Source organism: Maylandia zebra, linkage group LG17 (genome assembly GCF_041146795.1).
Source record: "Maylandia zebra isolate NMK-2024a linkage group LG17, Mzebra_GT3a, whole genome shotgun sequence".
In the NCBI taxonomy this organism is placed as follows: domain Eukaryota; kingdom Metazoa; phylum Chordata; class Actinopteri; order Cichliformes; family Cichlidae; genus Maylandia; species Maylandia zebra.
Window position 1 is genome coordinate 1,504,126 of NC_135183.1, and position 16,135 is coordinate 1,520,260.

The 16,135-nt window shown below is 42.1% G+C and overlaps 1 protein-coding gene across 2 annotated transcripts in view; it reads left to right on the plus strand.

Moving 5' to 3' along the window:
* The window catches only part of scube1 (signal peptide, CUB domain, EGF-like 1), a 118,064-nt gene extending 102,148 nt beyond the window's left edge, over positions 1–15,916 (plus strand). For both annotated transcript variants that reach the window (XM_076875747.1, XM_076875748.1), the window contains 14 exons: positions 1,573–1,689; positions 5,900–6,022; positions 6,123–6,242; positions 7,577–7,675; positions 8,476–8,592; positions 8,700–8,858; positions 8,971–9,174; positions 9,256–9,417; positions 9,561–9,728; positions 10,534–10,695; positions 10,803–11,000; positions 11,375–11,527; positions 11,640–11,719; positions 11,857–15,916. In XM_076875747.1, the coding sequence (XP_076731862.1) occupies positions 1,573–1,689; positions 5,900–6,022; positions 6,123–6,242; positions 7,577–7,675; positions 8,476–8,592; positions 8,700–8,858; positions 8,971–9,174; positions 9,256–9,417; positions 9,561–9,728; positions 10,534–10,695; positions 10,803–11,000; positions 11,375–11,527; positions 11,640–11,719; positions 11,857–12,009 (2,015 nt within the window). In that variant the 3' untranslated portion in view covers positions 12,010–15,916. The remainder of the gene's footprint in view (positions 1–1,572; positions 1,690–5,899; positions 6,023–6,122; positions 6,243–7,576; positions 7,676–8,475; positions 8,593–8,699; positions 8,859–8,970; positions 9,175–9,255; positions 9,418–9,560; positions 9,729–10,533; positions 10,696–10,802; positions 11,001–11,374; positions 11,528–11,639; positions 11,720–11,856) is intronic.
* Positions 15,917–16,135: the final 219 nt, after the last annotated feature.

The window sequence follows — 16,135 nt, forward strand, 5'->3', positions numbered from 1 at the left end:
CTTAAATAAACATCTAAAATAGCTATCAAAACACCTCATCATCACCAAGGGTGTATCTCACTGAAAAAACGATCACGCTCCAGACATCAGCGCTGCTTCATTCTATCCTAAATCACTATATGCAGCTCCTGTGTTCCCAGCTCGGTTTATTTAAACTCTAAACAGACGAGCTATTCCTACGTCCTGACATGGACGTTTGCCTGGAGTATTTACAGAGCCAACGTCCAGCCCTTAAAAACTTCCTCCATTATAACATGTTGTATTTTTAGCCTCTTTAAAGCCCCACAGAAAAGCCTGAAATAAACCAGGTGAGCCTAAAAAGCTGCCCTCCATTCCTGCTAGGTTAATAATATTTGGCGCAGGAGAAGTACACAAAAACACATACGCAGGCAGGCATGCGCACTCGTGCACACATATTCACACTGATGCAACAGTGAATGTGCCTCAGCCTCATTCCCGGGAAGTTTTTCCAGCTTTATTAGAATAAGTCTTGTCCTAGTTTAGTGTGGGATGCTTGAATCTGTTTACTCTAACGTGCACATTAATGACATGGCCTCTTCAGTACTTGGTGAGCACCCTGAAATGAGTCTTTGCCATCAGATTGTTGATAATCTACTCATTCCACTGACCTTTACTTCTATGCAGCAGGAGAGCCTTTGTATTCTCTTAGATCTATTTGACTGAACCTGTCCAGAGATGCACCAGCAGACTTTTGTGAAACTTTTGAAGTGGAAATACTTAATACCCTGAAATATTTGTCATCAGAATACAAATTTGTTTTGGATTTGAACAATCGCAGTCATTCTTCTCCTTAATTGACTGAACATTTGTCACTATCCTTTGTGAATCTCATGTTCTAGTAGCCCCGTGACAGGAAACAAAATGAATATTGTCTAATATTGATGAGAGGGAGGGGTAGATATGACCGGGAACCCAAAGACACCAGGCACACTTACATAGTAGCACCTTGTCAAACCCAAACCCTATAATACACCCTGACTTACCCTAATCGGACCATAATGTACAAAGTCAACATTGTATAAACTGTATTTAACAACACAGACCGCCAACTCATTAGATAAGCTTAGGTCAGTATGAAAGCAGCCGACAGAACGATGCTTTTAGTCTTTACCCTTTGAATGAATATCCAAAATAAAGGACACCATGCTACAAATTTAGGGTCATTTAAGGGCACATCATTTTTTATGAGAAGTGTGTATGAAGGCATATTATAGTGACCAATCATGGGACTAACAGTTAGTATTATCTAGAAGGGAGTCGACACAAGAGACAGACTTAAATTAAAAAGAACTGATTAAAAATAAACTAACAAAAACAAACACAAGGCCAACATAGACTGATGTAAAGGGGGAGGATGAGAGAGCAATGCCTGACAGCTGATGGACCTGGTAAGACCCTCCCAGGTATGCTAGAGGGGTGGATGCTGGCTCAAAGAACGCATGCCCAGATGAATGGGGAAATGAGTGAATGAAGACATTCTGTATTATTACACTGTAGTATTACTTTGACTCATTTCCTCCTCACCTGTTGTGTCTTTTCGGTCTTTCTCAGACATTGATGAGTGCTCCTTTGAGAGAACCTGTGATCACACATGCATCAACTACCCTGGCAGCTTTGAGTGCTTGTGCAACAAAGGATACATCCTGTACGGTCTGACTCACTGTGGAGGTGAGTGTCAGCTCAGATTTATTTCCCAGAGAAAGAGAAGAATACATGAAACACAACAAGATGATGAAACTGACTTTTTAACACAGTTTTTATCTAGTCTTAGACAATCGATAGGATCTGTTCGTTTGTGTAAAGGTGCAAAGAAAAGGAAACATAGAGACAGCAGGTAGAGTTGGAGGTGGCACAGTTGACGGAGCTGGAGTGACCACAATGGACAAGACTGGAAATGAGGATATCAGAGGGGAAACTAGGCCAGGCTGAGATGGTGTAGATATATTGGGCAAAGGGTGTTTAATATAGAGCTGGGAGGCACAGATGCATGGATGCAGTGAAGGAGGATATGTTAGGGATGATCTGCTGTGGTGACCCCTAAAGGGAGCAGCTGAGAGAAGAAGAAAAAGCAACAAGAGAACAAGACCTATGAATGAAGTCCATTTGTGAGTTAGACAAATCACATTTCATTGGAAATTACAGAAATCCCCCAACATCAAAACAATGACAGCAGAAGTGAGTAGCATTAATAATCTGTAACAGGGCCATTTGCCAAGATGTGCAGTGAGCTCTTCAGTATGATGTGTTTGCTTGTTGTGATGGTCAAAGATGACAGGCTCTATGGGGTGATCTCAGTGTGCAGTGCTTAGTACTTCCTTTGACCAGTACTAATGCTCGTCAAAGGAAGTACAGCTGGTAAAGTACTGGCAGAGCCGTGGGTGCAGAGGCTCCCTAATGCGTGACACAATAGCTCTAATCTGACAGAAGGCTAAAAACACAATGCTGTGTGTGCTAGAAAGGCATCAAGACACACAGGAAATCCAGCCTGCTGTGTAAGGGCTGTGCTTTATACAGGGAGTGCAGAATTATTAGGTAAATGAGTATTTTGTCCACATCATCCTCTTCATGCATGTTGTCTTACTCCAAGCTGTATAGGCTCGAAAGCCTACTACCAATTAAGCATATTAGGTGATGTGCATCTCTGTAATGAGAAGGGGTGTGGTCTAATGACATCAACACCCTATATCAGGTGTGCATAATTATTAGGCAACGTCCTTTCCTTTGGCAAAATGGGTCAAAAGAAGGACTTGACAGGCTCAGAAAAGTCAAAAATAGTGAGATATCTTGCAGAGGGATGCAGCAGTCTCAAAATTGCAAAGCTTCTGAAGCGTGATCATCGAACAATCAAGCGTTTCATTCAAAATAGTCAACAGGGTCGCAAGAAGCGTGTGGAAAAACCAAGGCGCAAAATAACTGCCCATGAACTGAGAAAAGTCAAGCGTGCAGCTGCCAAGATGCCACTTGCCACCAGTTTGGCCATATTTCAGAGCTGCAACATCACTGGAGTGCCCAAAAGCACAAGGTGTGCAATACTCAGAGACATGGCCAAGGTAAGAAAGGCTGAAAGACGACCACCACTGAACAAGACACACAAGCTGAAACGTCAAGACTGGGCCAAGAAATATCTCAAGACTGGTTTTTCTAAGGTTTTATGGACTGATGAAATGAGAGTGAGTCTTGATGGGCCAGATGGATGGGCCCGTGGCTGGATTGGTAAAGGGCAGAGAGCTCCAGTCCCATTCAGACGCCAGCAAGGTGGAGGTGGAGTACTGGTTTGGGCTGGTATCATCAAAGATGAGCTTGTGGGGCCTTTTCGGGTTGAGGATGGAGTCAAGCTCAACTCCCAGTCCTACTGCCAGTTTCTGGAAGACACCTTCTTCAAGCAGTGGTACAGGAAGAAGTCTGCATCCTTCAAGAAAAACATGATTTTCATGCAGGACAATGCTCCATCACACGCGTCCAAGTACTCCACAGCGTGGCTGCAAGAAAGGGTATAAAAGAAGAAAAACTAATGACATGGCCTCCTTGTTCACCTGATCTGAACCCCATTGAGAACCTGTGGTCCATCATCAAATGTGAGATTTACAAGGAGGGAAAACAGTACACCTCTCTGAACAGTGTCTGGGAGGCTGTGGTTGCTGCTGCACGCAATGTTGATGGCGAACAGATCAAAACACTGACAGAATCCATGGATGGCAGGCTTTTGAGTGTCCTTGCAAAGAAAGGTGGCTATATTGGTCGCTGATTTGTTTTTGTTTTGTTTTTGAATGTCAGAAATGTATATTTGTGAATGTGGAGATGTTATATTGGTTTCACTGGTAAAAATATATAATTGAAATGGGTATATATTTGTTTTTTGTTAAGTTGCCTAATAATTATGCACAGTAATAGTCACCTGCACACACAGATATCCCCCTAAAATAGCTAAAACTAAAAACAAACTAAAAACTACTTCCAAAAACATTCAGCTTTGATATTAATATTGCCTAATAATTCTGCACTCCCTGTATACTGAAGGTCATGGCGATGCATGTACTCTGCTGGTACCTGTAAAGGGCATGAACTGAATCACACAGCAATGGAAAAAGGTCATTTAATTTTTGAAAAGGTAGCAATTTATAATCTGTCCAAGGAGCCTGGATAGAAAAGGTTCTTGAAGACGTTTCACCTCATCCAAGAAGCTTCTGAGAACTAAAGACACAGGAAACATCTAAGCACAGAAGTAAGCTAATAACACTCAAGTGAAAGCAGGAAAAAATAGTGACAACACTGAAGTGCTTTGGTGTTCTGAAGGCAGATGTTTTCACCTTTAGCAGCTTTAGATATCACATGTACCTAAGAGGCAGTTACGCATGTACAGTAGGGAGAGAGGCTAGATTCTCTACAGTTTGAGGCAATGAAAAGACTTGTAACATGGACAAAGAGTCCTTGAGAAATGTAAAACGTAAAACTTAGTCAAGATTTCGGGTTGATATGTGATTTGGAAAGGAGAACTTTGTAAGTAAATTGTACTCTGTGGGCGGAGTTTAGTGTCTTCTAGGGCCGTTAATCCTAGGGTGCTGGTACATGGCTGGTCTCTAAGGCTACGTTCACACTGCAGGTGAAAGCGCATCAAATACGATTTTTTTGACCCTATGCGACCATCTATCTGATCATGGTATGACAGTGTGAACGGCACAAATCCGATATTTTCAAATCCGACCTGGGTCACTTTCATATGTGGTCCTGAATCCGATACATATGTGATGTTTTAGAAAGCGACTGCTGTTTGATGGTCACGTCGCATTAAATCCGTCTTTTACGTCACTGACACAAGACAGACGCCAATTATCAGCGCCCAAGAAGACATGGTGAACGCTTCCTGGCCATCCAGTGAAACTCTTGGGAAGACAACGTGAACATTTAATTTGTACTGTATAATCTGCAGATTCTGACAGAAATCTGCAGCTATCCTTTGAAGCAGCGCTCCTCTGAAACAGCAACAAGGATCATTATTAGGTTATTTACATTATTATGTAAATAACAAAATAACTTAAAGCAAAAATTGGGAAACGTAAAGTCCGAAGTCTTTATATTAAGGCCATCAGTCAAACAACACTGTTTGGTCTGGGTCTAAACAGACGTCTGTGTGTGACGTCTTCTTTTGTGCATGCGCCGCTTTGAGCGTTCACACTAGAGCGCGTTTGCTGTCGCATTTTATTTGTAGTGTGAACGAGCAGACAAAAAAATCGGATTTGATCAAAAAATCTGAATTGAGCATCAAGACCTGCAGAGTGAACGCAGCCTAACTCATTTCTCTTTCCTTTCATTTCCACTGCATGATGTCCAATAATACCATCCATCCATCCATTGGCTTCCGCTTATCCTTTTCAGGGTCGCGGGGGGCGCTGGAGCCTATCCCAGCTGTTATAGGGCGAGAGGCGGGTACACCCTGGACAGGTCGCCAGCAGGGCCTGTCCAATAATACCCTCAAATATAAATAATAAGAGGGAGAGATTTAAATAACCCAAAGAACACAGAATGAAACTCCAGGATGAAGTCCATGTATAACTGCTGCTAAATTAACCTGAAACAATAGACAGAGTCTAAAATGACCTTTAAGCCGTATTCATCTGCAACCTTCCCTTAAAGAGCACTACGAGTGTTGCATAACTCAATCCATCAATTTTCCTAAGTGTTTATCCAGTTAAGAGTTGTGCTGGGAGTGAGGGGGTGTGGGTGGGGCGCTTGCCTGGAGCCCATCCCAGCTATTATAGGGTGGGAGGTGGGATACACCCTGTACAAATCGCCTCTCCTTCGCGGTGCATAAAATCCATTAGACGTGAAAGCTGAAAAGTGAAATGCCAACGCACGTGCTGTAATCCTGTCTTTGTCTTAGATATCGATGAGTGCAGCATCAACAACGGCAGCTGTGAGTACGGCTGCATAAACACCCAGGGCAGCTACGAGTGTGTGTGTCCACCCGGACAGAAACTCCACTGGAACAAGAAAGATTGCATCGGTAAGCACCAGCCCACACACACCTGTGTGTACATTTGTGAATGTGCGAGGCACGGTGGACAGATCACACAACAGAAGTGATATGACTCTGTACTCCTCAGAGGGAGTGAAATGTCTGCCCAATGGGAAGCCAGCACCGCGAGCCCAGCTAACCTGCATCAAGAGCGGAGGAGCTGAGGTCTGCTCACTGTCCTGCCCCTCCAATGCCCTCTTCCTCGCAGGTGTGCACAAACACACTCATGTTGGCGTCTCATGGCAGAACAGTGTTTCCTATTAATCATATATTTTTCTATTTTTGTCAGTGAACTTTTGGGTCCGTGATGTTCAGATTCGTACCAGGACGTGTTCTATATGTAGGAGCTTGGTTTTTTGGGTTTTCCTTTTCATCTGTCGACCACAAATGTTTAATGCTGACACAACTTATATTCATGCCGTCATTTTTTTTTCCAGTCCATTAAATGGTTGTTTGGTGCAAATAAATGTGTAATTGGAATCTGGAATCTGTAAATCTGTAAAGAAACTGATTGAAAAAATGAAGAAAACCCAAAGCAAACCTGCACTGAATATGTATTAAAAACAGGAAGGATCACAAACAAGTTTGCAGAAAGTCAGACAGGAAGGAGAGAGCAATTGTTAACCTGCTGTCAGCTTCATTTGTAGCTTCAAAATGATTAATTGTTAATCTAATCTATAACTAATCCTAAAAACTAAAGATTAATTAACAGTAATTCAATAGAGTTTTATTTATATAGCACAACAGTAAAATCTCTACATTAACATGTTGATTGCCATCGATGGTTTTTTATTCTGTCTCTGTAGCTGTATGTTGGAAACAGTCCTTTGTGCTGCTCTGGTGCAGCATGTGTTGCTGCCCTCTGGTGGTCTGTCTGTGCCATTCCCCTCTTGATGAAGCTTGCGCTCTTTAGTGCCATATTTGTGGATTCTTCAGGGGCCTCTGTGCTCAGACTGATGTGTTTTTCACTCTGAGAGGTTTTGTTGGCTTCACCCATCCTTCCTCTTTGCTGGCACCCCAGCCTCTCCTCCTGCAATAGTACTTAACACACATCTGTAAATCGATTGCATTCTTTGATCATGCCAATTTTTCCACAGCATGGCTGTCCCTTCGTTTTACTTGGCAGCTATTGTGTGAGAATGATGGATCGCTCTCAGGCATGAAGTGAAATATTTGTTTTTGTGTCTTTTATGAGTACATCTTAATTTAAGGAGGAATGAGCCATGTAAATTCCTGTGGCTGAAAGGAGCCCGGGCTCTTTTTTAATCCCTCACTTCCCCGTCCAAATGCATCTTTGTCTCTACGTGTATTAACAGAGAAAAGCATGGCTCATAGATCTTTCATCTGGGTCTTCATTTCACAATCAAAGGTCACATTTTTGTTTATACCACTAAACATCTACCAAACTTGTTTTAATAATGCTGACAACTGTGCCTTTGGCCATCCTATGAAACATACAACGAGAGTCCTAACCTGTTCTCATCATCAGGTTTTGGTTTTCTTTGGTCACTTAATCCTGTTCTGCGTTGTTGTTTCTCACAGACTCAGAGAACAGCTACACACTGAGCTGCGGAGTGCCCGTCCAGCCTGGTAAACCTCCTCAGAAGAGGAACGTCACCACGGCTTTACCCGCCTGTGCCGGTACAGTAAACATAATGGGACACAGTAGGTGCAGATCAGTGATGGGATTCTATGCTCCCTGCACATGTACTGACTCTACAAAATATTATTCTGGATTTGCTTCGTCTCCACTTGAGAAATTGTTTTTACACAAATTACTCATTAAATTCTGGTAGCATTTATTATTTTAGCACTTATCTTAATTGCAGGTAGTTAGGAGGCAGTAGCTGGTACATACTGAAAATACAACATCCATCCATAAATACATAATAATCCATACATAAATAAGCATAATTTACAACTACATGCAAGATTACTAACTGGCCTGAGACCACATTTCTGTTATGTTTTTGTCTCTTCATTGACCTTCCTGTTGAATTTGGAATTTAGCTTAAAATCTTGAATGATCAGGTCCTGTCATATCTCAGTGTATTATACTAACAGAGGAGTTTACTCTGCAGGTTTACTGGTGACTAAAGTTTCCAAAAGTAGAGCGGGAGGCAGAGAGTAACAAAATGAAAGAACAGGATATGTTATGAGTTACCAAATATAACGAAATAGCTCTAATTAAATGCTGCAGTAAACTGCTGGGGGCTTCCCATGATGCACTGAGCAAGTTCTTCTTCACTTGCCTCTTTTTCACTCTGAGTTTGTTCACACACTTAACCAGACCACAAACAAGCAACTGAGATTATACACACAACAAATGTGCAACAAATAGCAAATGAGCAGTTATGTGATGGCTGTAGCGTCCTATAAATGATCAAATAAAGAGTTGATTTGTAAAGTGATCTTGAGGTTATGTTGTTCTGTATGAATAGACACGTTGGCACCACCCATCAAGCAGAAGGCCAGGTTTAAGATCAAAGATGCCAAGTGTCACCTGAAGCCCCGCAACAAGGAGAAACACCGAGACGTATCCAAGCAGAACATCCAAGGTAATGAACTGTCATATTTAAACAGCAGCATCTGGCACTGATATTATACTGGCGTTTATAGCCCACTCTAAATTTGATCTTCTTCACTGTTTTTGGTTGCCTGAAAGGAGGCCAGTTCCCCTGCACCGATGACTGCCAGGTAACGTTTGTCAACCTCAAGTGTGACTCATCTAAGAAGCGCCGGCGAGGACGCAAATCTCCTTCAAAGGAGGTTTCACACATTACCGCTGAGTTTGAGATGGAGATGAAGGAGGAAGATGCCTCAGGTGTGGTGATCCTTCTTAACTCTGCTTTAAATATAATCGACACAAAAACATTAAATCTACAGAGAAATCAAATATTTATGATCGAAATGTGGTCTGAATGTTGTTTCCTCAGAGTCGTGTAACGTGGACTGTGTGCGGGAGAGAATGAAGCAGAGGCTGCAGAGTGCCATGAGGACACTCAGAAAGTCCATCACCAAACAGCAGTTCTACATCCAGTTCTCTGGGACCGAATATGAAGTGGCCCAGAAGCCACCTAAGGCGGCAGAGGGTGCTGAGACCTGCAGCACAGGACAAGTCCTCAGAGATGGAAAGTGTGGTATGTTTGCAGCTGAAAGAGTTGACTGGGTGTTACTGTTTCATCAGGATCTATCGATCTAACTTGTGTATTTCTTCTCAGTGAGCTGTGGTGTGGGGACATTTTATAGTGGGGAGCAAGAGCAGTGTGTCCAGTGTCCCCCTGGTACATACCAGGACACGGTGGGACAACTTTCCTGTGAGCCATGTCCCAGTACTGAAGGACAGGGAATCGCTGGTGCCAAGAATGTATCCCAGTGTGGAGGTAATTCCCTATCCCATTTTTTCCTCACTAATACTGAGATTGTTTCCATTTTATAATGTCAGAAAATCTGGATATTAATATTAATGTTGTAGAAAGAAGAAATGAAAACCAAAAAGAAAGTTTCTCCTCTATCATCCCCTCAGGTCAGTGTCCAGTTGGTCACTTTTCTGATGATGGGTTCCGCCCATGCCAGCCCTGCGCGCTGGGCTTCTACCAGCCAGAACCAGGCCGTGTCCTATGCTTCCCCTGTGGAGGAGGCCTCATGACCAAGTATGAAGGATCTGTGTCCTTCAGGGACTGTGAGGCCAGAGGTGTGTCTTTTGTTCTTTTTGTGGTTTATTTTGAAGGTACTTGTCAGAATTGCTTTTATAGTGCAAGTTCAGTTCAAATAATACACAACAATAAACAACACAATTAAAATAGAAGTGCCAGAGGCGACCAGTAAGGACGGAGTTCCCTGACAGTGTGCCAGAAACATTTGATCAAAGTCTTGTTTCACGACTTTACCAAACTTCTTTTTGCTTCAGCCACTGTCCTAAACCCTGCGGCCAGCTGCCGCTGGTTTGATGGCTGTCTTATTGTTAGATGTGTGGAGAGATTGTTGGTTGTTGTCATGTATTCAGGTCAGTCCACACTGAGATAAGTAAAGTGTATTTAGAAATTTAGCATGTTCATCCATTGATGATCCTAGAGGATGAAAACCACTATTTTTGTTTGTTTGTTTCCTTTTAATAAGACTTATGCTGAACTTCTTGCGTTTAAGACGAAATATCTGGAAAATTTCACGACACTAGCAAATGAGAATATTAATGATGCGTTTAGCTGATTCACACTGATTACTGTGGCTCGTTCTCTTAATGTTTGGTTACGTTTGATCGAATCTGTGGTAAACACTATCATAAAGGAGCGCATTGTCTGAATGACACAATGCTGTCACTTTAATGGGTTAATAAAGCCACATAACTAAGGGGCCATAAAGTAGTGCTCAGATGTGTTGAGATGGAACTTGGTGCAAACTGATTTTGTTTAGTGAGTGTGCGGTTCAGTGTTTTCTTTGTGTGTCTGCTCTTTAATAGAGTTGTACTGTGTGCACACTTACCCCTTACCTTTCCTCAGTGCACTGTGCTCCCGGGCATTACTACAACTCCAGTACCCACCGCTGCATCCGGTGCCCAGCAGGCACCTACCAGTCAGAATCCAGCCAGAACTACTGCATCACCTGCCCGGGCAACACCACCACCGACTTCGATGGTGCTACCAACGTCTCCCAGTGCAAAAGTAAAGCTGCCCACTATTACCCATTGTGGTTGATAATGAGAAGTATATCACAATATTGTTGGCATTGGTTTAAATACTCCAAAGGGTTTCTACAATTTTGTCCTTAGACCAGGTGTGCGGAGGGGAGCTGGGAGAGTACACAGGCTACATTGAGTCTCCTAACTACCCTGGAGATTACCCATCCAACGTGGACTGTGTGTGGATGATAAATCCACCACACAAGAGACGCATCCTCATTGTGGTGCCAGAGATTTTCCTCCCCATTGAGGATGAATGTGGAGACGTGCTGGTCATGAGGAAGAGCGGTAAACAGAAATATGAATGTACAGAACTGATGAACTCGTTGACTTCACGTTTCTTTAAATGAAGATGCAAAAGTGTGCCTGCTTGTGTTTGTTGCACAGTGGTAGGGTTGGCAGTGCCTGTAAGAAAGTATATGGCACTGGGGTTCTTTCCTAAATGCTTACCTGTGAACAGTGACTTTAATGACGCTGCCATGACATGCACATGTGTCCAGTGGCACAGTATGTCATGCTGTCACACCTGAACTGTTTATCATTCATTTCAGACTGGACCGATTTAAAGATCAGCTTTTTTTCTAGAGCTTTAGGTCATTCCACATGCTCCAAGAAAAACAAGCTCTAGAAGATTCTAACTGTGCTGTGTGCTGTGTCTTCAGCCCATCCCACCTCCATCACCACTTACGAGACGTGTCAGACCTACGAGCGACCCATCGCCTTCACCTCCCGCTCCCGTAAGCTCTGGATCCAGTTCAAGTCCAACGAGGGGAACAGCGGCAAAGGCTTCCAAGTTCCATACGTCACCTACGATGGTGAGTCAGCTTCATCGCAGTTCAGCGACAGCCAACCTTAAACAATCTTACAGCTTTTTATTTCACTGCGTTGCGTATTTTCACCCACTGATTTAACCCTGTTATGCTGCAGAGGACTACCAGCAGCTGATAGAAGACATCGTGCGGGATGGCAGGCTATACGCCTCTGAGAATCACCAGGAGATTCTCAAGGTATGCATGTAATGTGATCATATTACCAGCTGATCTTTGTTCCAAGGTCACACTAACATATAAGGTAAAAAAAAGTCATCACCTCATAAGATGGGTCCAGTATGCTGACAGTCTTTGTATCTTTATTCTCCCCACAGGACAAGAAGCTGATAAAAGCCCTATTTGATGTGCTGGCTCACCCCCAGAACTATTTCAAGTACACAGCAGCAGAGTCCAAAGAGATGTTCCCTCGTTCTTTCATCAAGCTGCTGCGCTCCAAAGTCTCCAGGTTCCTACGACCATACAAATAGACAGGCCCGTCTGCGGTCCTGGTCAACAACCCTGACATCCTGCATCATTCCAAATCCAGCAAACTAAATGTAACCCAAACCCCCATCCCACTTCTGCCCTGCCTCTGTCTATTCATCCATGTATATTTGAGCTTTCTAACTCGTAAGACATCACTAACAATGGAGCTTTCTGTACAAGGTTTGACCGATAGAGGTTTTTGAAGGCCAGTATTTATATTTTTATACTGTATATTGTATTGATATATTCTTTCTTAAATTTGGAGATTTTGCACTGAACTGTTAATTACCACAGGCATGCTATCTGAGTAAGGGTTTATCTGGCAGTAACAATGAATACATATTTTTCAGCAGAAACAGTACAGTAACTATGGTAATTTACTAATTTAGTAAAATCATCTGGCAAATATTTCCTTCCTCTGAATGTTTTATAGAATGTATATAAAGTGGTAATCAAGTGGAGGATGTGCAGCGAAACAGCAGTGTCCCAACCTGTAGGTAATGGTACATCCCACATGTCAGTTTGTTTCATCTGCGGGAGACCCCCATGCCCACCGCCAAAAAACTGAAATATTATGCGCAGCTTCGTGGAAAAAAGACGACTCGGTCTATCGACTAGTCTTTCCTAGTCTGTCAGTGCTAGGCTAACCAGCCGTAATCCATTCCTCCACTGTATTCTGCTTACAACATGACCTTTTCCATCTTTGTACTGTTTTATAGTCTAGCTGATCAGGCGTAAAAAGACCTGCAACTGTACGTCTCTCGCTAAGAGTTAGACTAAAGCCCGAATGCAGAACCCTGTGAAGGTGCAAGGGTGTTATTCCCTGTCAGACTACTTCAAATACAAAATCCTCCAAGGTTATGAGAACATAACCAACACAGGCAAACATGTTGCCTACTCCAGCTTTAACAAAACCTCATCTTCTCATCCAACTCAAAAACAAAGCAAATTTATCAACATGTAGCTGTTGTTTAAAACATGCATATTAAAAAACTCTAAAGTCCTCTAAAAGTCTGAATCCGCATGCTATTACACAGCAGCACTTAACAAAAGGCCAGCATCAGCTACCCAATATATCGGTCAAACTCTGTTTCTTCTTTTCTCACAGTCATTTCCCATTGTTTGCACATTCTCTAACAACTGTATTCTACAGTCTTCCTATTTGCTTTCTGTGTTGTTATGTCCTTTTTTAATATTTATACTGAACATTTTGGAACTTGCGGAGGGGCGCGCAGATGTTTTAAAAATGATCTGCGAACAAGCGTGTGGACATACACAGGTGCCCACGCAGAGCACAGCCTGAACTGGATTTCTTTATTGGCCCTGTCGTGCACAAGACAGAGATGAGAAAACAATCAGTGCACTTAAATCAGAAATGTTAAAGTGGTGACATCTAAATCCTTCCACTCCAGTGATGCTTTATCCACTGGGGAAAGATTAAATTGGGCAAATTGCAAAATCTACATTGTAATTTTGAGATGAGATAAAACTACCTGCAAGTAACAGATTGTTACGTTATAGAGAAATGTACCTGGTGTAACTAGTATTTGGAACTTTCATTGCACTTGAATTTTATATTTTAAACTGTAGGGGAAAGGATCTAAGTTACATGTTTTGTTACCTTTTTGTGTTATGTGCCTGGTGTGGTGGTGATAGGAAAAAGAAGCAGCTGTGTCTCCTGTGCTTCCACTCTGTAGCTTGCAGTTACCCTCACACACACACACACACACACACACACACACACACACACAGAAAGTTAGGTAGGCTGAAGCATCTCAAAGCCTTCGACTGTAGAATAAACTGAAACGCATAGAAATACAGTGCAAGCGCTGGATTAGCCAGCCATGCCGCCATCGCTACAGTACGTGTTTCCACTCCCCCAGTCCTACTTTAGCCCTCAAATACGTTATATAGCTGCCAGAGAGAAGAAGTGTCTCTGTAAACGCTTCTTGCATGATGGCATTATACATCACAATATCTACAAGTTTCTAAAATGACTTCAAACAGATGCGCACTTTTCCATTAAACAGGAAATGTGAGTATACTATACTTTTCTTTTATAACAAACTAAACGTTTCTGTGTCATTCCCATTGTTACTAATATATAAACTCCTATACCGCATATTGAAGATGGACTCTACATCTGCACACTGAGACTGGAGTTGAAAAGCGAGTCAGGAGTGAGTGGAGTGTTGGTCTGAAGGTGAATGTAGTGGCGCAGTCGGAAAGAGAAGCATCTCTTGCCCGAGTGTTTGTAGCAACTACAGCTTCACTGAACTTATCTGTGTGTAATTCTGTTCAACAACATGCATGCTGATGGTAAAAATGTAAAATCCCTTATCAGTGCTGACATTTTTTTAGAGACTAATGTCCTGTTACCTGTGTCATTCTAGTCTTTGTGCTGGGCACAAGGAAGATAAGGGATAGCCATCGCTAAATTGGAGCTTGTCACACTGACGTTCAAATAAATTACCACCTTGATGGTTTTGCTACTTTTGTTCTCAAACACAAATCACTGCTGAGTATTTTTCAAAGTAGAAGCTACGAAACCTTCAGTGCACTATGACAGTTAACTTTACTTGATATAAACTTGCATGGCGTGCAGTTTGCTAGCATGGACCATTTTGAAACTCAGAGCACAGTTACTCAACAGTTTCAGATCTTTTAGTTTCAAATTTGCATTGCCTGTAACAGTCTGTGGAGTGACTTCAGTGTGAATGTCGCAGATAAAATCCAAAGTATTACTTGATGCTCCCTCAGTGTCAACAGTATTACTAGCTAACTTTAAAGCTAAGGAAAGCTAGGATGAGCCAGCTAGTGGCTATATTATGTATCATGTGTATGTGTCTCTGTTAGTGGGTGTGCTGCATTAGCTGTTAGCCAGTGAATGCCATTTGTCCTCAATGAAATTACTGGGTCAACACGTGAAGGAGCAGTCAATAAAATGTAACTGTTTCATTTTCTGGATCCAAGTCATTATCAGAAACAGCGCAGAAACCAATTCAATGATCTATTAGAATCGATGGTACAAACTCGTTAGTTACTACTTAGCTGTGACCAGCATGTTTGTCTTTGATGTTCCAAAAACACATTTTCTTGAATGTACGCCACAATACAAGATATTACAAAAACTACAATGATGGATTTTTAAAGTCTGAAAGTTGATTTTCATAGTGCTCTGAAATGAAACCAGAAGGTAGGAAATCAATGAAAAGACTTTTGCTTTGAAAAACAGTATGCATTTTTGTGAACTACTTGTAATTAATGGGCTGAAGCAAAACCTGCAGTATGGTCCTGCATGGCACTCACCTGGGATAAACTGGTCAAAGTTTAGGGTTTTTGTCCAGAATAAATTTTTTTTTTTTTTTTTTAAAGTAAGGAAAATAAAAAATCTATTTTTGCATTGGCTGAGAATCATCCCTGTAAGACAGCTACATGTGGAAATACAGTGTGTCCTCAAGGCTGTTCTCACCAAAATCATTGTGTAATTTCCCAAATTAGTCGTTTTGTTAGATATTCAGCTCCATACTGCGGTACGGCCTCCTTCTTGTTTGAGGTGGGTCCTGTTCATTATGAGTGTTATGGAAAATATATGAAATGCTCTAAAAATTTATAATTGTTTTTTTGTGAGAATGTATTCGGTTGTGAGTGGGTGTACGAATGTGGTTTATGAGTGTCAACAGAACGTGTGCGCTGCGTGACTGATTCTTTGTGTGAGTCTTTGTGCTGGGTGCCTGTGATAGAAACAGAGGTTGTGTATGTGTACTTTAGTCCATTCTGTAGAGGAATAATTTTAACGTTTGTGTTAGTTGGTTGTATCCAAAGAGAGAAACTGTAACGCAGTGGTGTGCCATTGTTTAGTCCATGAAACTCCAGTACTGAACAAATTAAATAAAATAGTAGCAGAAACCCGATTTGACTTGTCTCGTTTCTGACTGCGTGTGGAATCTTCAGTCGAACAGACTCAGAGGAGAAACGCTCCTATCCGCTCATCTCTTATCTCAGATGTGCTTCTACGTGCTATTGGCACAACCGTCTTCCGGTACACTACCGGAAAATTTAGCTGACACTGCTAATACTGCATTTATCATCAAGTGAAACAATCTGTGCCGCAGATCTGGACACTAC